Here is a 24,113-nt window from a genome sequence, read left to right on the forward strand (position 1 = left end):
GTGAATGGGGAGCAGGTGTGAAAAATTTGGTGTTATTGCTCTCACTCTCTCATACAGGTCACTGGAAGTTCAACATGGCACCTCATGGCAAAGAACTCTCTGAGGATCTGAAAAAAAGAATTGTTGCTCTACATAAAGATGGCCTAGGCTATAAGAAGATTGCCAAGAACCTGAAACTGAGCTGCAGCACAGTGGCCAAGACCATACAGCGGTTTAACAGGACAGATTCCACTCAGAACAGGCCTCGCCATGGTCGAACACAGAAGTTGAGTGCACGTGCTCAGCGTCATATCCAGAGGTTGTCTTTGGGAAATAGACGTATGAGTGCTGCCAGCATTGCTGCAGAGATTGAAGGGGTGGGGGGTCAGCCTGTCAGTGCTCAGACCATACGCCGCACACTGCATCAAATTGGTCTGCATGGCTGTCGTCCCATTAGGAAGCCTCTTCTAAAAATGATGCACAAGAAACAGTTTGCTGAAGACAAACAGACTAAGGACATGGAACCATGTCCTGTGGTCTGATGGGACCAAGATAAACTTATTTGGTTCAGATGGTGCCAAGCATGTGTGGCGGCAACCAGGTGAAGAGTACAAAGACAATTGTGTCTTGCCTACAGCCGCAGGGCAGTACAGTATTCCTACATGATAATGACCCCAAACACACCTCCAAGATGACCACTGCCTTGCTAAAGAAGCTGAGGGTAAAGCTGATGGACTGATCAAGCATGTCTCCAGACCTGTACCCTATTGAGCATCTGTGGGGCATCCTCAAACGGAAGGTGGAGGAGTGCAAGGTGTCTAACATCCACCAGCTCTGTGATGTCATCATGGAGGAGTGGAAGAGGACACCAGTGCCAAACTGTGAAGCTCTGGTGAACTCCATGCCCAAGAGGGTTAAGGCAGTGCTGAAAAATAATGGTGGCCACACAAAATATTGACACTTTGGGCCCAATTTGGACATTTTCACTTAGGGATGTACTCGCTTTTGTTGCCAGCGGTTTAGACATCAATGGCTGTCTGTTGAGTTATTTTGAGGGGACAGCAAATTTACACTGTTATACAAGCTATACACTGTCACTACTTTACATTGTAGCAAAGTGTCATTTCTTGTTGTCGCATGAAAAGATATAATACAATATTTACAAAAATGTGAGGGGTGTACTTACTTTTGTGAGATACTGTATATATTATATTTTGCTGTGTTCTCTTTATTTTCTCTGTTACATTGCATTACCTTTCTGTTCCATTTTTCATTCTATTTGGTTTGTTTTTGCTGTATCCCCCTGACCTGTCCAGATTTCAAATGTTGATACTCACTATGAGTTATCTCACCATGGGGGTTACTGTTAAGGCAGTACAGCCAGCCCTTCTGTACTGGGCCCGGGCCTTAATGGTTCAGGAGGGCAAGCTGTACTGCCTTTTTGCTGACACTTGTGGATCCAGTGCAACTGTGGCTGCTGAGGAAGGGACTGATTAATTTCTGTCCTCGGTCCCTTTCTCTGTCTCAAATGTGAGAGCCACAACTCTAAAAAAAAAAAAAATGTAAAAAATTATAAAATTCTAAAAACTAATTTGAAAAAAGGGCTTTGTTCAAATGTTATGTATTGCTCCACACCGCCTGTTTTAACTCCACACTAGCACACCACAACTGCATGCTTTGCACACGGATGCAGCTCTATTCAATTGAATGGGTATTTATCGATGAGGGTATAGTTTCTGCCATGGCTGCGAAACATAGCATTGCAGCCATGGCATTTTAGCAAAAATATAGTTTGATATTTTTGGAGGTGGGGGGCTGTCAGGTGGGCTGTATGGGGCCCCGTGATTTCTAACAGCAGTCCTGTTCACCATACATGCAGTCTTTGACTCTGATTTACTAAAGTATGTTCACTTTCAAAGTCATTTTTCATTCTTCACTTCATTGGTGAATGAGGTGAAACAAGGTGAAGATTCACTTTGCAAAGGATACCCAATCATGTGCAAGGAAAAGATTTTTTCTTGCACGTTATTGGGTGTCTGAAGTCAGCACACCTTCACCTTATTCACTAAGCTAAGTAAAAATTCACTTTGCAAATAGAAAATTCACTTTGCAACAGGACATTTCCCTAATCTTAATATTGAAGTTGTACAGACTTTAATCATCCAGTCACATGGCAGAAAAAGTCTTGTTTTTTATTCCCCTAGCCCGTCACTTTATAAATGTTTTACAGGACAACTTCATGTCCCAAATGGTGTAGAGAAACGTGATAACTTGGGATCTAGCGACCATAGGATGATCGCGTTTACCATAAATCACAGGAAAAGGAGGCATAGGGTTAGTACAAAAAATTTCTCACACTAAATTTCAAACAAGCCAATTTTCCGGAGTTACGGTCATAGCTACGTGACATTAATTGGGACCAAATTTTGGAATCATTGAGCATAGAAGAGAAATGGGAATGCTTTAGGGACATATTAAACAAAGGTATCAAACAGTGAATTCCATTCACAATAAATATAGTAAAGCGAAAATTAGACCTGGGTGGTTAAACCGGTTAAACCGTAATGTGAGTAGCCTCTTTAAGGAAAAAAGTATGGCCTTTAAAAAATATAAAGGGAATGGGTCACCACCAGCTTTCCTGCACTACAAGGAATGCAATAAGAAATGTAAAATCTCAATCAGGGTGGCTAAAAAAGATTGAGAGACACATAGCGGAAGAAAGTAAAAATAACCCAAAATCTTTTTTTAGCTATATTAACAGTAAATATACTAAATCGGAGCACATTGCACAATTAAAAGATGAGGGTGGGAGGATGGTTACAGATGACCCAAAGAAGGCAACTGTACTAAATGCCTTCTTCTCCACAGTTTTTTTGCAGGAAAAAGAAGGCTTTACCCACATCGACTGTAGTGTTAGTGACACAACACGTGACATATCCATGTGGCTAACAGAGGCCGGAGTCAACGAAAGACTCAATAAACTTAACACAAATAAATCACCAGGACCAGGTGGCTTACACCCGCAAGTCCTCAAAGAACTCAGTCAAGTTATAGCCCGGCCATTGTTCCTAATCTTTGTGGACAGCATACTGACAGGATTGTTACCAGTTGATTGGAGAAAAGCCAACGTGGTACCAATATTCAAAAAAGGGCAGAGACATATTCCTGGAAATTATAGGCCAGTCAGCCTAACATCAATAGTGGGTAAAATATTGGAGGGGATGATTAGGGATTATATCCAAAGCTTTACTGAGGAGAAGAATATAATTAGTGGTAATCAGCATGAGTTTATGAGAGAACATTCCTGCCAGACCAATCTAACATTCTACAAGGAAGTAAGCAGCCATATAGATAGAGGGAGGCCTGTGGATGTGGTGTATCTGGAATTTGCAAAAGCATTTGATACAGTCCCTCATAAACGCTTAATGTACAAGCTGAGGTCCGCAGGCTTGGACCATAGGGTTTGTGCTTTGGTAAAAATCTTGTTACAGGGACGGGTCCAAAGGGTGGTGATAAATAACATGTACTCAGATTGGTCTGGAGTGGTGAGTGGGGTACCCCAAGGTTCTGTTTTGGGACCAATTCTATTCAACATATTCATAAATGATATAGAGCAGTGATGCCGAACCTTGGCACCCCAGATGTTTTGGAATTACATTTCCCATGATGCTCATGCCCTCTGCAGTGTAGATGAGCATCATGGGAAATGTAGTTCCAAAACATCTGGAGTGCCAAGGTTCGCCATCACTGATATAGAGTATGGAATGGCTAGTTCAGTCTCAGTCTTTGTGGATGACACAAAGATAAGCAGAGTAATAAACTCACATCAAGACATAGAAATTTTGCAGAACTACCTGAACATAATAAAAGCAGGGCTTTTTTTCAGTGGGAACTTGGTGGAACCCAGTTCCACCACCTCTGGCTCAGACCCTTTGGTGCCTGCTCACCACAATCACTTGTAAACACAGAAGTCTGGTTTCTGTGTTTAAAAGTGACAGCTCTGCACTCTGTATGTAAAGCAATCCTGATATTTAATGCCCCTTTAAGACCATCCTACTGTTTTCGTGAAATTTGACTGAACACACCCACTATTTGATGTGATTTGGAGGGTGTGTGTAGGGGGAGGGGTTTTGTGGGGCCATGGTTAAGTTCCAGCACCTATTGTTTGAGAAAAAAAAGCCCTGAATAAAAGAGTGGGCAGACAAATGGCAAATGAGGTTTAATGTGGAGAAATGTAAAGTAATGCACTTGGGGTCAAAAAGCATTAATGAAAAACACTCACTAGTTGGAGAACAGCTGGGAGAATCAAGGATGGAGAAGGATCTAGGGGTGCTAATAGATAACAGATTGTGCCAACAGCATGCAGTGCCAAGCTGCAGCTACCAAAGTAGGCAGAATATTAGCATGCATAAAAAAGGGGAAATACTCCAGGGATAAAACTATAATTCTGCCACTTTATAAAGCTCTGGTCAGACCTCATCTGGAGTTTTTCGTTCAATTCTGGTCACCAGTCCTCCGAAGGTATGTGCTGGAGCTGGAGAGAGTCCAAAGGACAGCAATAAAACTAATAAGGGGACTGGAGGACCTCAAATACAAACACTAAATTTATTCTCGCTGGAGAAAAAACGCTTGAGAGAGGACATGATAGCGTTCTACAAATATCTCAATGGGGATTCCAGCATAGAAAATAAATTATTCAGTCCTAGGGAGTGTAAAAGGACACGGGGCCACATAATAAGACTGGAGGAGAATTGGTTTAACCTTAAACTGCGTAGAGGGTTCTTCTCTGTTGGGCAATAAGGATGTGGAAATCTCTCCCACAATTGGTGGTGGATGCAGGGAGTATGGATATCTTTAAAAGACTCTTAGATATACATCTTAAAGGACACAAAATACAGGTATATGGAAAATCATTGTAGACACTGGTACGTGCACCGCCACCTACACAGGTTGAACTGGATGGACTATTGTCTTTTTTCAGCCTTACCGACTATGTAACTATGTAACTGTGATAGGCTATACTTTTCCAAGTGAATTTTCACCATATTCAATTTGCCTTGTGAAAATTTACATTAAAAGTGAATATACTTTACTCCTTTAGTTAATCAACCCCCATACATCATATGACTGGGACTGATTTACTAACAAAAGAACAGGAATATATTGTTAAAATATAACTAAAGACAAAACATTTTTTTGGAGAGGGATTAGAACACGTCAGTTTTTATTGCAGTTTGTGACCCTGTTAGAGAGATTTACCTTCTTTATTTGTTCTGTTTATCATTATCATTGAAAATAAATCCCAGATTTTTGGGTTGTCCCCAGAAAAGTAATAGAGGGGAAATCTTCCAAAGGGCACACTAGTTCTGGTGACCTGGGGGTCCACAAGGAATTCCTTTAATTTGTAGAGATTTGCTCTTGCTTCCTGTTTGGCTATGGGACAGGACAAGAAGGGAAATCTCTACAATGGGACACATATTGTGGGGGGGGGGGGATCTCACAGGGGTTTTAACTGTCCCTTACTCTATCCAAAATGAAAAAAATAAGTTTTGCCTATGGTTATACTTTAAGGAACATACACATTGTGGGGCTGCATGACCATGTGGATGTGTGTCTGCACAGTCATCACAACTCTGAACATATCTGCCTTATAGTACATTCATTTTGAGAACATACAGTGTGATCCTAGTTTACCATGTATCTAAGCCTTCCTAAAAATGCTAACTTTATGTATTCTGTTAGAAAAAAACTTTGTGATTAGCTTACAAAGCAATGAGCGTACATTCAGTAGCACTAAACCCATCAATTTAACCGTTTCCTAAAACAGATACATTTCGGGCATGCTGCAAATGATAACTATCACAGTTTTTTGGCCTCTCATCCTAACTGTGAAGCCATCAAATGACTTGTGTCATAACTGATCACATGTGCAGCACCATGACAACTGCAGATTAAATAGAGGCCAAGATGGCCTTCCTTTGCTGAAAAGTAGATGAAGGTCTAGATACGTTTTAATGTGACTGTTTTGAGAAACAGTAAATCAGTAGGTTTAGTTCTGCTTTAAAAAGTGGAAGCTGGAGTTCAGCTTTAGGCTAAGTTCACACTGACATTAAAAGCAGGCGTTTGAGGTTAAAAACGTCCCTCATACTCCTGTGCAAATGATACAATGGACAGCATATAGTGCTGTTCACATTATAAAAACAGTAAACTGTTAGCGAAGATTTGCTTCAAAATTGAAGCCTCATGTCGAGTCAGGAGGCATTTGAAGACTTTCAACGCCTCCCATTCAAGTCTATTGTAACGCTTCGCAAATTCCCTGGCAGGCATTTTTAGTGCGGTTGTGGGGCGTTACAAAGAGTTAATTTCCCGTAATATCCCATTTGTGGAGTGGTTTTAACACTCCTTAATGCTCATCAAACGCTTCAAAACTGCACATAGGGCGAACCCATACTAACGCTATAGGAGTATTTGTTAGGCATTAGAAATTTAGTCAAGTGTGAACAAGCCCTTAACTTGTTATTTAGGTCCATTTAAATCTGCTAGTGGATCTAACGCTGCCCTCTCCCCAAGTTGACAATATTGCTGTATAAGGCTCTGTTGCTCCTCCATAAGAGCCACCCTAAAGTGGAACTAAACCCTCCTATCCTTTACAGATACGAAAGCCTAAAATCTTGGCCTCTATTTGATCTGTAATTGTCATTATGCTGCACATGTGATCAGTTAAGACACCAGCCATTTGGCTGAGAACACAAGCAAATGTGACAGTTAGCACTCCCGGCATGCTGGGAATGTAACAGTTTTTGAATGGTTTAGTTCCACTTTGAAACAAATAGTGTGTTGCTGCCTGGACCACCAGGTAAAAATAAAGGGAAAAAAGCCTAAACGCAGCCACCACATTAAGGGCACTTTCACACTGGGGCGTTGGGGGCGTCGGTGGTAAAGTGGAGCTTTACCGTCGCTTTAGCAGTGCTTTTTTGGGCGCTAGCGGGGCACTTTTAACCCCCCGCGAGCGGCTAAAGGGGGTTAAAAGCACCCGCAAAGCGCTGCTGCTGAGGCCATTAATTTCAATGGGTAGGAGCGATGTATACGCCGCTCCTAAAGCGCTGCAAAGATACTGCTCGCTCCACTGTGAAAGCCCACGGGTTTTCACACTGGATTAACAGGAGAGGCACTTTACAGGCACTTTGCAGGTGCTATTTTTAGCGCTATGGTGCCTGTAAAGCGCCTCATTATGAAAGTGGACTTAAGAATTGCTAAGTTGCAATATATTACTTTTGGGTTTAATACCACTTTAAGCATGTGTCATTTAAAAACATAAGATGTACGAAATGATGCATATATCTTAATGAAATGTATTGGAACATATTTTTATTTTTGAACTGCGGAAATAAATTTACACTTCAGTTACAAGTTAAAGATTCAATTTTATTTTAATTATCAAGTGTCAGAAGTGATTTTAAATAGTATTAAAATCATATATTTATGTCCTCTTATTCTCAGGATTGAATTGCCTGCATCAGAAACTCCCATGTGTCAAGTATAAGAGCTGTCACACATTAAAACTCTGCACCATTTCCATAGTAACAGTGTGACAGTCATATGTCTTCTGTGAATTACCAATGTCCCTGTTCTTTAAGCAGTGTAGAGGCATATCTGCCAATATGTTATACAGCTTGATCAGTGGCTATTATATGAGCTATTGGTGGACATTGTGGAAAGCTGTCAGCTGCTTATTCCTCACACAATATAAGTACATTAGTTTCAGGGGTTGAAGGATTATCTGGGAAATTTGCCTGACATTCGCCTGAGTGGGATTCAATGGCATTTGCCTGGCATTCCACAGTCACATTGACCTTGTTTACTATAGGATGGACAGGCTAGATGAATGCAGCAGCCGGTGAACAGCCATCAAATTTCACTTCTACACAAAGCCAGATCTAGCCTGTCTGGTCTGGGTGTGCATTAAAACAATTTAGTCCCTGAGTCTTTGCATTGCTGTGACAAGAAAAGGTATGTATTAAGTCAGCATTTCTCCACCATGCTTTAAAAGTATGTAAAATCATGAGGCACCCTTGTCCCAAACTGTATTTATTGGACTGAAGGAAACTGTTCTGGGAGATGATTTCACACTCTTGTTGTCGCCACATAGGGGATTCCCCCTTTACATAAGTGTTTCCCCTTTACATCAGCGTACCGTCATCACATCAGAGTAACCCCCTTTTCACATCACAGTCCTCTCATCAAATTAGAGCCTTTCCATTATGTTACAGCCCCCTCCCATCACATCGGAGCCCCCCTTTTACAATAGAGTCTCCTCATCACATCGGGGTCCCTTCATGAGATTAGAGCCCTTCCAATGTGTCAGAGCTCCCCAGTCACATTATAGCCCCGCTTATCTACGGAGTCCCCCCCTTCCCATTTTAGTCCCCCATCACATAAGTGTCCCACCCTTTACATTAAAATCCCCTCATCCCAAAAGTGTCCCTTCTTTACATTAGCGTACCCCCATTACATCAGAGTCACCTTATCACATTAGAGTCCTCCTATTACATCAGAGCCCCCTATCACATCAGAGACCCCAATTATATTAAAGCTTACCTTCACAATAGAGTTCCTCCTTTATGTCCCACGCATCTCATCACATCAAAGTCAGCCTCCATCACATCAGAGTCAGTCCCCTTAACAACAAAGTTCTCAGTCCTCCTTTCACATATAGACTCCTACCTTCAAATCTTCACTGCAGTGGCAGCATCATGGCAGGGGGCAGGAAGCAGAGCAGATCTAGACATAAGCAGGACTTCCATCCTCTTCTGAGTCCTTCCCTGGATCAACATCATCATTTCCATGGTGCCAGCACCAAACCAACTAATAATGCAGTGTCTCCTGGTTCCTCCACCTGCACCATAGAAACAAAGGATGTGGTATGGTTTACAGGGGCAGGGCACTGTGCAGCAATGCCAACACAGCTCTGCCAAGCTTGCACACTGCCCCTGGCCATTCCACTTCCTGATGCCAGCATCACTGGTTCTGGGGGGCAGGACTGAAATCTGGTGGGACAGAACAAAAAACATTTCTGAAAATTAGCTTTGCTTGTGTTGTGCCCACCTTCCCTGCTTTTCTCTTTATAGTGAACTATAAGTGAACTGTCACACCTGTACAGATATCTTGGGGTAGTCAAGTTGCACCTACACATCCAACCACTCTCTGATGTCTATGGATGGCTTAAGCCCTAAACAATGCTTCACATTGGCAATTACCAGCATGCAACAGATTCCAGTGGCAAGAATCAGTGGATTTTTTTGTGGGTGAGATGAGAGGTGTATGCAAATAGTGGCAGTACTCAAAAAGGTACAGCTGTCGCTATTTACATGTATCTGCACACCAAGCAATTACCTTTGCTCAGGGATAGATGTCCCAGCCTGGACGCAGTCACGTGTATGCAGATAATTGCCAATGTAAAGCAGGACTTATACTCTTTCTAAATTTAACCCTTAACCAAAGTTATGACTTATCATTTGAACTCAAACTTTAACCTAATGCTTAAAGAGCACTTAAACCCATTAACAAAAATGTTGTATATTGCATCTTACCAATCCAAATATGGTGGCTGCATGTCTGACCAGGTCAGATAAATTGCAATGTCAAACTCTGCTGTCTCTTCGTATGTGCAGTCTGTGCAGGTTCCCTGGAATTGAGCTTTATGCTTTATAAATGATACTGTGTCTGATTCTGATATATATTCTGTATATAAATTGTCAGATGGTGTGTCTCATTATTCAATTTTATCTTCACAGGTCAGACTGTGCTATCTTATACAATGACCGATCGGTACTTGAAAACCACCATGTCAGTGCAGTATATCGAATCATGCAAGAAGATGAAATGAACATATTTGTGAATCTAACCAAGGATGAGTTCACGTACGTTTGTTGTTCTTTCTAACTAATTAATATCACTTTGTTCCCTAAAGTAGCAAAGCGTGAAGGGAGAATTTAAAAAAAAATGGACATGTTCAAAATGGCAAGCTTGTTTACTCTTAACAGTACAAAACATTATTAACATAATTAGGTGCTTATGGACATCCGATGCATTTTATTACCACCGGTATTAATGAATTGATAATCAGGCCTGTTCTGGAGAGGAACGAACAGATGTCTACTTGTTTCTACTTTGTTTTTTTATTATCAACAGATTCCAAGCTACTTACACATCTTGAGCTAAAGCTAAAAGGAACACATTAAAGTATGATTACATCAATCTGGTGATTGTAACTGTACTAAGCAAATAATAGCATATGAATGTAAGATGAAATACCTGTAGAAACTACTTACAGGAAAACTTCCTGCAATGCTAGAGCAAATCCTAAGCTGACTGTGCCCCAGTAGATTGAATGTGTGTGCAAAATTTCATATAAAAATGCATACAAAAATTCTAAGTACATTTGATGGTGTGACAAATGTTGTTTGAAGTGCTTGAAGTTTTGTTTGCTTTTAACAGGCTGTATATGCTGCCGCTGGGCAGGTAAGCTTTAATGCCAAGAGGCCGTGTATATGCATCCATGAGGAACGGCTTTCTACACTGAGAGTTCTCTCACTGCATGCTCCCAGCACAGTGACTAAAGCTGCGTACACACGAGCGGAATGTCCGACAGAAAAAGTCAGATGGAAGCTTTTAATCGTCTATTCCGATCGTGTGTAGGCCTCATCAGACTTTTTTTTTTGGAAAATTCTGATGGACCTAGAAATGGAACATGTTCTAAATATTTCCGACGGAACCAATTCCTATTGGGAAAACCAATCGTCTGTATACTGTACCGACGGACCAAAAACGATGCATGCTCTGAAGCAAGTACGAGACGGAAGCTATTAGCTAATGAACTTCCTTTTTCTAGTCCCGTAGTAAGTGTTGTACGTCATCGCGTTCTTGGCGGTCGGACTTTGGTCAGACTTTGGGTTGACCACGTGTAGGCAAGACCGCTTGAATGGAATTCCGTCGGAGTTCCGTCGGAGAAACCTCCGGAGTTTTTTTCCGACGGCAAAACCCGTCGTGTGTAAGATGTCATGGGCCATTCCTAATGCATACTTATAATCGGGACTTCCGATCATGTGACCACTGTGACAGCTAATCATGACAGTCACATGATAGGAGTACCTGCCTTAAAGAGCTGGGTGGCAGTGTCAGGAAGGGGTTAACATTTGATTTTGGAATGAATGTACTTTAACAAACAAAAATCACATACACTGTTAGAAATTCATTAGGAAAAAATGTCCACCTTGCTCCTTCAAATGTTCTTGTCACTGTGGTCAAAAACGAGCATCGATTTGACCCCAGTAACAATTAGAAAACTGAGTGAACATTCTTAAAGTTAAAAATTAGCAAATTAAATTCTACTAGTATATGGCCAGCTTTACTTCTTTTAGGTCATCTGTCTGGTAGGCGCCAGTGAAACAGCTGTAAAAAAGAGAAAGGGCAGGGACATCACTAGTCAGCGGATTTATGAACATTTACCATAGAAGAGCTCATGGAGTTCACTGTCATGTCAATAATGTGTTGGAATGGCTTTCCTGTAAGAATCCAAGCTGTAAGATTCAATGTCATGTGTGAGGCATTTGCTTAGCTGCCCATATCTTTTGTGAAGCACTGAGAGCTGAACTATCACACATTACAGAATAACAAAAATTTGAGTTGCCCTTTATCCTATACATTGGTGAAGTTACCAATGAGAAGCTCTTTTGTCCAACATTCCCTGTTTTTCATTCAACTTTTTCAGGGAATTAAGGTCTCTCGTTATTGAGATGGTCTTGGCCACAGACATGTCTTGCCACTTCCAACAAGTGAAAACCATGAAAAGTTCCCTACAGTCCCTGGAGAAGTAAGTACATACATACATTTTTAATTTCAAAAAATAGAAATGTGTTAGAGAATAGTCTGCCTACAAGCTCAGAGACACAATTTCTAAGTTGTAAACTCCATAATGCAAAATTACAATAGAGCTGATTTGAGTGCTGCTGTGGCTAGCAGTCATTCTTAGCTAACACTATTGAAGAAGGTGCTCTTTTTTTATGTCACAAAAAAAGAGCATATAGTCACTGTCAGAATAGCCCCCCCTAGCCACACTTTCTGTGGTAAGCTGTTCTTACAACTCTCCGATTTATTCCCTAGAAGAGGGTGCTCACTGCACCAGACTTTCAGTGTGGGGTAGCACTAAAATTACCGGAATTTGTAAACCTAAGTGATTTGTTCATGAATAGTCTAACTGCAGTATAAAATATATAATTAAGTGACTTAGCTTCTATCATGCGTAGTTTAAATTAAGGTACTAATTAAGGTATTACTTTAAGATATTTTGTAATATAATGTAAAAGATGGATCTCAAACTACTGAGTTATCAACCAATATTGAAAAACTGATTCGTCCAGCTGAACAGGGTACCTCCACAACTATAGGACGTCCCACACTCCGCTTGAGTGCTTCCGTCATATACCACTTCCTCCCAGTCTGTATACAGATATTCCAACCTCTCTGAGCACAAAACAAGGCGACACTTGCTTGTTGCTAACATGAACTCACTTTATTTAGAATCAAAATTACAAGACTTTATATGCCGTTGGAACCTCCTCTAACAATACAACTGTAACCTAATTAACATGAGCTAATTAACTACAAAATTTACCCAGACCAGATGACTCAGAGACATGACCTGTAGGACAGACTTGTGGGCACCGAGCTTCTCACACAGTAGTATAAACACAATAGCTGGAGCTAATTACAATTAATAATACAAACAACAATCTCCCCCCCTCCTCAGCCTATTCATCAACAGTTCATCTCCCAGCCAGTCCTGGAGGCCAATGCGATCAGCCCATCCAACCAACAGGCCGAGTTCAGAATCAACCAAACCAATAATAGTCTCCACACACATCCTGGGAGACACCGTGGACAAACACCACTGTCCCATTCCAAGTAGTCCAAGATATATTTTCACACTCACCCTGTGCCAGGATGGCACAGGGTGACTTAGACATAAGATGTATTCTGAGTTCCACAGGCCCTCCCGTCACATCTCTCCCCTTTCGGCAGAAGACTAACACAGGAGGAGACCCCAGACGGGTTGACTCCGAAGTTAGTAAGTAGCTCCAGTCCTCTAATGCCTGTACCCACACAGTACCCCAAATAAATTGTTCCAAACAAAGCATTACTCACCCAGCCAACCTCTGCCTCTCTCAGAGAACATATCTGCTGCTGGGGAGAGGCCTGGACTGGCCCTTCTCCCTGGAGTCCTTTCTGCCGCTGGAGAGAAGACAGGGTGACTGGGCTCACTCTGTCATGCTGTTGGGCATCTGGGCCCACTGCCCAGCATCCCTGGGGTATACAGGTGGAGACTGAAGTCCCATCCACCTTCACAGGAAATCCATCCTCTGTTAGTTGAGGGCAGAGTCCAGCAGTCCTCGGCTCTGTTGCCAGCCCTTCTGCTGGAAACCCCACACCATCTGTTTCGGCTAACTGTTGGGGAGGGACAACACACACCTCCTCTCCCTTCTCCCTCTGTATCTGCTGCTGGTAAGTGATTGCCATCTTCTCACCCTGAGCCTCCGAAACTGCCACAGGTGTGGGGCAGAGGTCTTGGACCCTCTGTCCGGTTGCCAGCACTTCTGCTGGGGGTTTGCTAGTTGGTTCCTCCTCTACAGAAACGTCTATTAAATCCCCAGTCTCTGGAATTGGTAAAAGTGTGGGACAGAGGTCTTGGACCCTCTGTTCAGTTACCAGATCTTCAGCTGGAGAAGTTTGTTTTAACTCCATAGATGCTGCTGGCAGAAAATCACATGTCCCTGTCAGTGTTGTGGGAGAAAGGCCGACTACCTCTTCTCTCAAGAAGGCCGAAGCCACTGTTGGTGCTGGGCAGAACACAGTGAACTTTGGCCCTGATAGCAGCTCTTCTGCTGGAGGCTCATCAGGTTGTTCTTGCTCAGCAGAAAAGTCTATCAAATCCCATGTCTCTGCAACTGATGTCTGGGGATAGAGGTTCACCATCTCCTGTCCATGGAACCCAGAAGATACTATCATTTCTGGGCAGAGGTTAGCAGAGCTCTGCCCTGTTGTCAGCACTTCAGGTTTGGGGACGGCAATCTCCGGATTTTCCACTGCCGATTCTCTGGCATGCTGCTGAACTTGTTCTAGCAGTTTCCTGTATGCCCTTTCCAGATGCTGTTCCTTCCTTAGCAAATGGTCCAGATCAGGTTTGAGCTCTGAGACCCCTGCAAGACCGAGCATAGCCTCTCTATATTCTCTCAGGTCCTCAAGGTCAGGTTCCCCTTCATCGCCAAACCTAAAATTATCTGTAAGGCTCTCCCACAGCAATCCAGGGCCGCCAAAGTCATATCCCTCTGGGGAGCATTCTGTTGTCTCCCCTAAATATCCCTCCTCTGCGTGCCATTGCAGAGCCCGATAACGATTGTCCAGCTCTATCTCCTGCTGGACCAGCCTGTCCAACTCAGTCACCCATTGCTCCTGGGGCCGCTCTCCCAGGAATGCCATCCGCAATGCCCGTTGGTCACTGGCCCGTTGCTCTTGGGTTGGAAAGCACTTGCCCTGTTTTATACCAGCAAGCTGGAGGGCTCCGATCCAGAGCCCCACCCGAATCTGCTGCCTGAGCTCCAGGTGTTCATCCTTAGACACAGTCCTGGTGTATGTTGAAAGGATGATCGGCAGCAGCCCCGGGAACTCTGATGCCAGGTCCATATTTCCGCTGGGGTGACTGAAGTCTGCTATGCTGATCTTGGATCCAGTTGGAGGTTTGGATGTCCCAGACTGCAGGAAGCTTTCCCGCTGCTTGCCACCAACGTCACGGAACGTCCCACACTCAGCTTGAGTGCTTCCGTCATATACCACTTCCTCCCAGTCTGTATACAGATATTCCAACCTCTCTGAGTGCAAAACAAGGTGACACTTGCTTGTTGCTAACATGAACTCACTTTATTTAGAATCAAAATTACAAGACTTTATATGCCGTTGGAACCTCCTCTAACAATACAACTGTAACCTAATTAACATGAGCTAATTAACTACAAAATTTACCCAGACCAGATGACTCAGAGACATGACCTGTAGGACAGACTTGTGGGCACCAAGCTTCTCACACAGTAGTATAAACACAATAGCTGGAGCTAATTACAATTAACAATACAAACAACAATCTCCCCCCCTCCTCAGCCTATTCATCAACAGTTCGTCTCCCAGCCAGTCCTGGAGGCCAATGCGATCAGCCCACCCAACCAACAGACCGAGTTCAGAATCAACCAAACCAATAATAGTCTCCACACACATCCTGGGAGACACCGTGGACAAACACCACTGTCCCATTCCAAGTAGTCCAAGATATATTTTCTCACTCACCCTGTGCCAGGATGGCACAGGGTGACTTAGACATAAGATGTATTCTGAGTTCCACGGGGCCTCCCGTCACAGGGGGACATAGGACAAAATGAGTTGTAAAGGAGGACCAGCCACTGTGTATATAATTGGTGATGTAAACTATATTAATACAAAAAGGCATATCATTTAGACAAGGGCACAATGCCCCACCCCTCCAAACACCATTAAAATTGGATTAAAGAAAGAGACAACGTTGTCACTTCAAACAAAACAAACAGGATGTCACTCACATGCGCAATCAAACCACAGTCAACCTAAGTGGGAAGCTTCCAGGTATCTAAGCCTAATGCCCTGTACACACGATAGGATTTTCCGATGGAAAATGTGTGATAGGACCTTGTTGTCAGAAATTCCGACCGTGTGTAGGCTCCATCACAAATTTTCCATAGGAATTTCTGACACACAAAGTTTGAGAGCTTGCTATAAAATTTTCCGACAACAAAATCCGTTGTCGGAAATTCAGATCGTGTGTACACAAATCCGACGCACAAAGTGCCACGCATGCGCAGAATAAATTAGGAGATGAAAGCTATTGGCTACTGCCCCGTTTATAGTCCCGACATACGTGTTTTACGTTCAGAACGATCGGATTTTCCGACAACTTTGTGTGACCGTGTGTATGCAAGACAACTTTGAGCCAACAGCTGTCGGAAAAAATCCATGGAGTTTGTTGTCGGAATGTCTGATCAATGTCCGACCATGTGTACAGGGCATAAGAGGTCTAGGTATGAGGTGATCAGACACAAAGCAATACTTGTCCCTTTTGGGGCTTGTTGTATGCTGTAGGTGTCATTAACCCTATATAACCTAGACCTGACCATTATGACACGGTCCTCAGGCATAGCGATACATTTGGAAATTGACCCACACTGCATTTGAAAACTTGATAATGAGGTAGCAGCTAGATGAGTGGCCAAAATCACTATCGGGCAATTTCGGACAGTCTTGAAGTATTTCTCGCAAAAGGTGGATTGAATGGACTGGCTAGGATGGTAAGTAGTCCATAGTTAAATGTGGATCTGTGACAGTGCTGAATAGAAATCCATGGTACTTCCCCCTTATTACCACTTGTCACCGTGTGGCATCCATTTACCGATCAAAGTCCAGAGATAAATGTCCCAGTAGCAGTTATAAACTGATGTATGGACTGATCAGTATTGGGTGTGGGGAGGTGATTACCAGGTGTATGTCTTCATTAACAAGCCGTATTCCCTACAGTGGGAGGTAAAGCACCGATATTGATAATCCAAGATTGCATTAGCAGCAAAAGTCACAGGAGACAACATCAGCTGTACATACAGCTTTTATGAAGGATGGGTGGAGGATTCTGGTGGCAAGTCACGGGAGACCTCAACAGCTCCTCAGTAGTGGTGACCGGAGCACAGCCTTCCTTCTGACATTACTGTCTCCCCATAGTTCACGGCATGTCAGGTACCTCTTGATTAACTTCCTGGAAGTCAGACTGTCCCATCTAGAAGGCACTAACCAAGAACAGCAGTGGCAGGATGTAGGGACTGTGTATCAGCGTAACACTGGCCCAGCGGAGCACAGCATGCAGCTCGGCATCCTGTGATTGAGCTCACTTCAATGCATTTCCCATACCTAGCGTATGCTTCGCCAGGATGTTGAGACACTCACTGGATGTGTCTTTTAAAGCGTGGAAAATCCTATCTTCGTCTGAGAGTGTCCTTTTGGAGCCATCTAGTGGCCATTTGACATATTGCCAATAAAATGTTGGAACATTCTAAACACCTTGCATCGGTCATTCAAGCATAAAACTTGACATATCTTTGAAATTTGATAATAATAATTTCAATCACACCGCCAAAATCTTATGACAATTGATTTAAATGATAGATAAATATATAAGTCAAGAAAATAAATAAATAAAGAACTCTATGCTGCGAACAATGCCATAACCTATCCTTGAAGTCTAAAGTACTGATGTCTCAGAGGATAATCAGGGCTCAAGAAAACACTTTGAGGCTAAGTTCATTGTTTAGCCTCTTAGGTGTCATGGACCCTAATCTAAAGATCCAGACCTTTTCTTTCCTTAGGAAGGACTGTGTTAAAGTCACCCCTCCCGGTTTACAGATTGAGGGCAAAGAAGCCCTTCAATGTAAGACCCCCTGGTTGTCAATTGTGATACCTTGTGAAATGCTGTCCAACAGGATTTTCCTCCTTTTAGTCTTGCCAACATAAAGTTTATTGCTGGGGCACTCCAAAAGATAAAGTACCCTGGTAGTAGTGCAATTAATAAAATGCTTAATGTTGTATTTATTAATGCCATCAGAGTCGTGAACACACCAGAACGCGCCACATATTTGCAGATCGCACAGTGACCACAAGGGTACATCCCCTTCAACTCTGGAAAATCGGTTAGCCAATTTCTATTGGTAGTTCTAATAAATTCCAATTGAACCAGAGTATCATTCAATTTGCTTGCTCATTTGGCAACAAGGTGGGGTCTCGAGCCTACTATATCTTTCGGCTCATTGGATCATGTCAGTGCATGCCAGTGGTCACCAAGAATTTTATTTAGGTCATTCCACTGCTCACCGAATTTAGTGATGAGCCTTACTGGGCCCTCAGGGGTCTCAGACTCAGTGCCCCAGGGCCTAAGTAGATCAGCTCTCTGTTGTCTACTGGCTATCTTTTTTGCTTTTCTCAGATCGCGATATGAATATCCTCTTTCCCTGAATCTCCTGTACATTTCATCAGCTTCCCACTATAGTCAGTCTCATTGGAGCAGTTTCGCCTTAGTCTCTGAAACTGACCCACTGGTATCCCCCTGAATTACAGATTTTGGATGATGACTGCTCACATAGAGCAGGGTATTGGTGGCCTAAATGTCTTGTTAGTGAGGTTGCCATTCTCCAACCTGATTGACAAATCCAGGAAAGAGATTTCCCGTGTATCTGCTACATATGTCAAATGGATGTTCCTATTATTGCAATTCAGCTCATTTACGAACAGTGACAGGTCCTCTCCTTAACCTTCCCATAGCATAAGCACGTCGTCGATGTACCTTAGCCACAGATGAACATGGCCAAGGTACATCGACGAGGCATATACTATATACTACCTCCTCCTCCCACCAGCACAGGTGCAGACACATGTATGCCGGTGCCCATGGAGCTCCCATCGCCGTGCCCCTTATTTGTTGGTAATAAGAGCCTGTAAACTGAAAGAAATTGTTCTTAAGTGCTAATTTCAGAAGCTCAATAATAAGTTCATTTTGGGTACCCAGAGTTGGAAAACTGGAGCTCAAGAAATGAAAGACTGCTGCTATATCCCATTCCTGTGGTATAGACATGTAAAGTGATTCCACGTCTATAGTGGAAAGAACAGGCCTGCAATCTTGTTTAGAATGTCCCCGGTATCCTTAATGTAAAGATGGTAGTTCGATCACCAAATCCTTGATGAGAGAGTTAATGTATTTACCGATCCTCTCCATGGGCCCCCTTATTGCGGAAACGGGTCTACCCAAGGAGTTACGTTCATTCTTATGTATCTTGGGGATGATATAGAAAGTAGGGATGTTAAAGCCCTCGACCCTTAAATATCCAAGTTCTTTTTTGGTGACTAGATCCGCCTCAGAGGTGAAAAACAGCTTGTCATTATCAGAGCCACAAGGTGGGGGAATGGATTGAAATCTAGTTTTTTATAGGTCTGCTCATCTGTGAGTCGGCATCTTGCCTCCCTCTCATAGATTCCCTCCCTTGTCGCTCTTCTTAAAGTGGAAGTAAACCCTTCCATAAAATAGTTTCATTTACGGCACGTGCCGGAAATGTAACACTCCCATTGGTTGTGCTCTCAACCAAACTGTCAAACCTACCAATGGCTGGTGTCATAACTGATCACATGTGCAGCATCATGGCAGTTGTAGATTAAACAGAAGCAAAGATGGCAGCTTCCTTGGCTGAAACGATAGGAGGGTTTAATAACTTTAATAACAAGTCTCTCTGCATCCTGTAGTTCACACAGAGTATTTCTTTCCTCGGGAGAAAGATTATCTGGGATCTCACCTTGCCATTGTAGCTTGTTGAGGTGGTCCTATACTAAGTCCAGAAAAAAACCCAGCCATTTGTTCTCCCTGAACTGGGGCATTGATGTAGATCTTATTGGGAGATTAGATTTCCTTTTCCATTTATTAGTCACTGATGTTTCTTCATCAGTAATGTTCCTACTTCACCTTTGTAATTGAGTTTGCCTTTCGTGAATATTAGTTTGTAATACACCCTCCTAAGGAAAAGACTAAGATCCTTATAGATCTCAAAATGATCCATCTATTTCATTGGTGAGAAGGACAAACCTTTACCCAGGAGTGCAACATGTCTGTCTTCCAGATTAAAATCTGAAAGATTGATTACCTTTCTATCACTCATGTTGATGGTCTCAGATATCTCAATATTCAGTGGGTCATTCAAAGTCCCTGTGCTTAATATTTCTGACTCCTGGTCCTTGTTCGTTTGTCCCTCTTTGGTTTCCTGGCTTCTTTGAACTTTCTCTTTCCTTTTCCTCCTTCTATTTCTTCTACTTTGTTTCCTTTTAGGATTCCTCTGGGCATCTGGGGAGATTCCTGATCTAAAAAACCTACTGTTCTTTGATCCTCTTCCTCACACCCTGATGTTGCCTGGCCAACACTGAATCCTGCTCGGGAAGAATTTCTTCACCTTCTTGACCTACTTCTCCCACCCCTGGGTGTGAGGTCAATTTCTCCCTTTGCACTGTCCTCTAAATCTGAATTTGGAATGTTTAGTGGTTTTTAGATTCTGCTGTACTCTATTAATTTCTTTTTTGCATAGTTCATTAAATTTAATGAACTCCACTTTATCTTTGAAGAGTTCAAGGTTATCTTTCCTATCGGTTATCTGATCTTGGAGTATGGATAATCCTTTCCTCCTCAACAATGAGTTTCATAACTTCAGTGCTTCAATGCCATGTTCTATGCATTGTTTTTTCCACTTTTCCAAAAATCTGGAGATAAGTAACCAGAATGACACGTTACCTTAGTCCTCTCAGGATAATTTTATTGTAATATAAGATTCCAGAGAGAGGATGTCCCATTTCTTATTTAGGGACTTCACTATGAGTTTTTTTATGTTTCTTGAACAGGACCTTTTACTGTCCTTATCGTCGCAATTAAAAGTAGCCCTTATTTCATAATCTAGTTCATCTCCCAGCACAAAAGCCATTCCCACAATATGTAGAATCCAAGATATTTTGGTGATACATAGAATCCCAACAAAAAAGGTGCTTGAAGGGTAAGCATCAGCAGTAGGAGATGACATCAAGAATAGATCCATAGGGATCTAGTGGGAACATTTTGTAATTTATTGTAAAAGATGGATCTCAAACTACTGAGTTATCGACCAATATTGAAAAAACGATTCATCCAGCTGAATGGAATACCTCCACAACTATAGGACTGTATCTGAATGGGGGACATAGGACAAAATGAGTTTTGTCTTTGACCTTACAAATTTTGTAGGGTCAAAATAGGCTCTTGTCCCCTTTAAATGGACATAAAGTATACTGCAATGTTCCTCTGGCGATCCTCTATTGATGTTATGCCTCCTTCTGCAACCGGCCACAAATAGGGATCTTCCTAAATTAAGATGACTTCTCCAGCACTCTCTCTCCTCTCTTGCATTCAGCCATATATAAAGAAAAAACACTAAAGAGTGATTTATCCTATAGTTTTTTTTTTTTTTTAATTCACTCACTCTCTCATCAAAAAACAGCACACACATTGTTCGGGTGCTCACATGCACCAGGATAGAATCAGCTGTATACAGTTAAAACCACTCCTGTGCATGTATTTGTGGTTTCAATACACAAATACCAGAGTTTCCTGTCTCCTGTACTTCCTGAACATGATGGCATCATTAAGTTTTGTAAAACTCAATAAAAACCTATTGTAACAGATAAACCTGACAGAGTTTTAAACCCTTCTCCACACCAATAAGAGTTTTTCCTGACAACCTTTTATTAAACGATCCAGTGGAATTGGGTAAAAACAGTTTTAACCAGTTACGGACCACCCACCGTCATTATACGATGGCAGTTTGAAGTTGAATATTGTTGTTATGGCAGCAGCTAGCTGCCATAACCCCGGTATCCACTTCTTCAGTGGGCGGTCTGCTTTCAGATAAAAGTGGTCTCAGCGGAGGATTCGCCGCAAGATCACTTTTATTGGTGGTGGGAGAGCCCCCCCCCTCCCGCCGCAATCCGGTGCCCTCTGTCGCTTACCAGCAGCGGAGCCAATCGGATGCTGTCCCCTCTGTGGTATGGAGGAAGATGGCCCCCACCCGGCTCCATACCATTGCAGGGCGGAAGTGACGTCAAAACGTTACTTCCACCCATAGCTCTTAAAGGGACATTTTTTTTTTATTGCATTTTAGTGTAAATATGAGATCTGAGGTCTTTTTGACCCCAGATCTCATATTTAAGAGGTCATGTCATGCTTTTTTTTTCTATTACAGGGGATGTTTACATTCTTTGTAAAAGGAATAAAAATGGCACAATTTTTAAAGGAACAGTGCCAAAATAAAAAATAAAGAGTAAAATAAATAAGAAAAAAAAATAACATTTTTAATGTGCCCTGTCCCACCGAGCTCGCGTGCAGAAGCAAACGCATTCATGAGTTAGTGAGAGCAATAATTCTAGCCCTAGACCTCTGTAACTCAAAACATGCAACCTGTAAAATGTTTTAAATGTCGCATATGGAGATTTTTAAGGATAAAAGTTTGTCGCCATTCCTTGAGTGGGCGCAATTTTGAAGCGTAACATGTTGGGTATCAATTTACTCGGCGTAACATCATCTTTCACAATATAAAAACTAATTGGGCTAACTTCACTGTTGTCTTATCTTTTAATTCAAAAAAGTGTATTTTTTCCCAAAAAAGGGCACTTGTAAGGCCGCTGCGCAAATACGGTGTGACAGAAAGTATTTCAACGTCCGCCATTTTATTCTCTAGGATGCTAGTAAAAAATAATATATAATGTTTGGGGGTTCTAGGTCATTTTCTAGCAAAAAAAAAAAAAATTTTAACTTGTAAACAACAAGCTTGAAAAATAGGCCCGGTCTTAAAGTGGTTAAACATTCTAGTCTTCTGACAATTGTCCAACGGTGGACCAGCTGTCTTGGTGGTTAAGGTGGCCTTGGACTGTGCAGTTCATGCAGTAACTGCACCTACTGCCTTCACCTACGAAACAGACTATGATAGATTTTTTTTAGTACATGCCTAGGTCTACTTACAAGGTCTGTCTTGGTTCTTATTGCAGCATTGACAAATCAAAAGCACTATCTTTACTACTTCATGCAGCTGACATTAGCCACCCTACAAAGCAGTGGAAAGTGCATGCACGATGGACCAAAGCTCTAATGGAGGAATTCTTTCGACAGGTAACAAACACCAATATAGATCAGCATGATTGATGTTTTTTTTATTGAGACTTAAGTAGCAGGTTTAGTATTTTTTCCTTGTGACTGGAAAACCATCTCAAAATACATAGATAACTAATGATATCTTGCGCTAGTACTATGTTGGTTACCATGCAAATAAGTAATCTAATCCTAATTCCATGAGATTCTATATATGATCACATGTAGGTGCTTATATTATAATTTTCTTTATTAGCCTCTTTGGGAAAGAAGCTTTTCTGAAAAGGTACTAAAAAGTGCTTATTGAGTAGAGTCATTGAAAGAGGAGGGTTCAGTGAAGGAGCGGGTTTTCTGCCCGAGTACTTGTTTTAATTTGATAAGACCAACTGTAATCTCGAACCCGGGTTTCCATCTATGATTATTTAAATTAATAAGAAGCAATAAATGAGCCAGTTTAACCTCCTTAGCGGTATTCCCGACTGTGGCTCGGGGTGAATCTTTAGTACCAAAAGCGGTAACTCCGAACCACACTCACGGATCGCATTGCAGGATCCAGGTACAGTTACTTACCTTGGCCCCAGGATCCTGCGATGTCTCCCCGCTGTGTGTGTGCGATGTATCCGCTCCGCTTGATGTATCACAGCGCCAGGCTCCGTTCCCTGCAAGCGTTGCTTATGACGCACGGGGACGGAGCATGGCGCCAAATTCAAAAAGTTAAAAAGACACAATACATACAGTACACTGTAATCTTACAGATTACATTACTGTATCAAATTATTTCACATCCCTTTTGTCCCTAGTGGTTTGTCCATTGCCCTGCATGCAGTTTTATATTATAAATACTGTTCTTTCTGCCTGGAAACTGGAGATTGTCTATAGCAACCAAAACCCTCCCTTTACATCAAAAGCGGTTTTAGACCAGCTAGAAAACAGCGATAATAAATTAGAATCACTTGCAGAATTGAGCGATAGTGATTTGTGGGGAAATCCGTCATCAAATACGGAAAATAATGACATGAACAATTCTGCAACTCAGCAAATTTCAGTGTTTTTGATTTGATTACATTATTGAATATTTTTTTATTATTATTATTTGTTATAATTATTTATAGTTATTTATTATATTATAATTTATGATTTCGTGTTTCAAACTTTATCAGGTGTCTGATAGACAGGATGTCTACTAGACTCTTGTTTGGACAGATTTAAGTGTGCTATTCCTAAGAATTACAGGCCTACAATATAAAACGCCAAATTTCCAGGCAAAACATTGTGGCGCTTTGAGCATCAAAAATCTGAAATAATCATACCA

The 24,113-nt window shown here is 42.0% G+C and overlaps 1 protein-coding gene across 4 annotated transcripts in view; it reads left to right on the forward strand.

Annotated features, from left to right (window-relative positions):
* The window catches only part of PDE1B (phosphodiesterase 1B), a 519,764-nt gene that overhangs the window by 448,352 nt on the left and 47,299 nt on the right, over positions 1-24,113 (forward strand). For all 4 annotated transcript variants that reach the window (XM_073613640.1, XM_073613641.1, XM_073613643.1 and 1 more), the window contains 3 exons: positions 9,774-9,899; positions 11,750-11,851; positions 22,702-22,822. In XM_073613640.1, coding sequence (XP_073469741.1) covers positions 9,774-9,899; positions 11,750-11,851; positions 22,702-22,822 — 349 coding nt within the window. The remainder of the gene's footprint in view (positions 1-9,773; positions 9,900-11,749; positions 11,852-22,701; positions 22,823-24,113) is intronic.

This window comes from Aquarana catesbeiana, linkage group LG02 (assembly GCF_042186555.1).
Source record: "Aquarana catesbeiana isolate 2022-GZ linkage group LG02, ASM4218655v1, whole genome shotgun sequence".
NCBI lineage: Eukaryota > Metazoa > Chordata > Amphibia > Anura > Ranidae > Aquarana > Aquarana catesbeiana.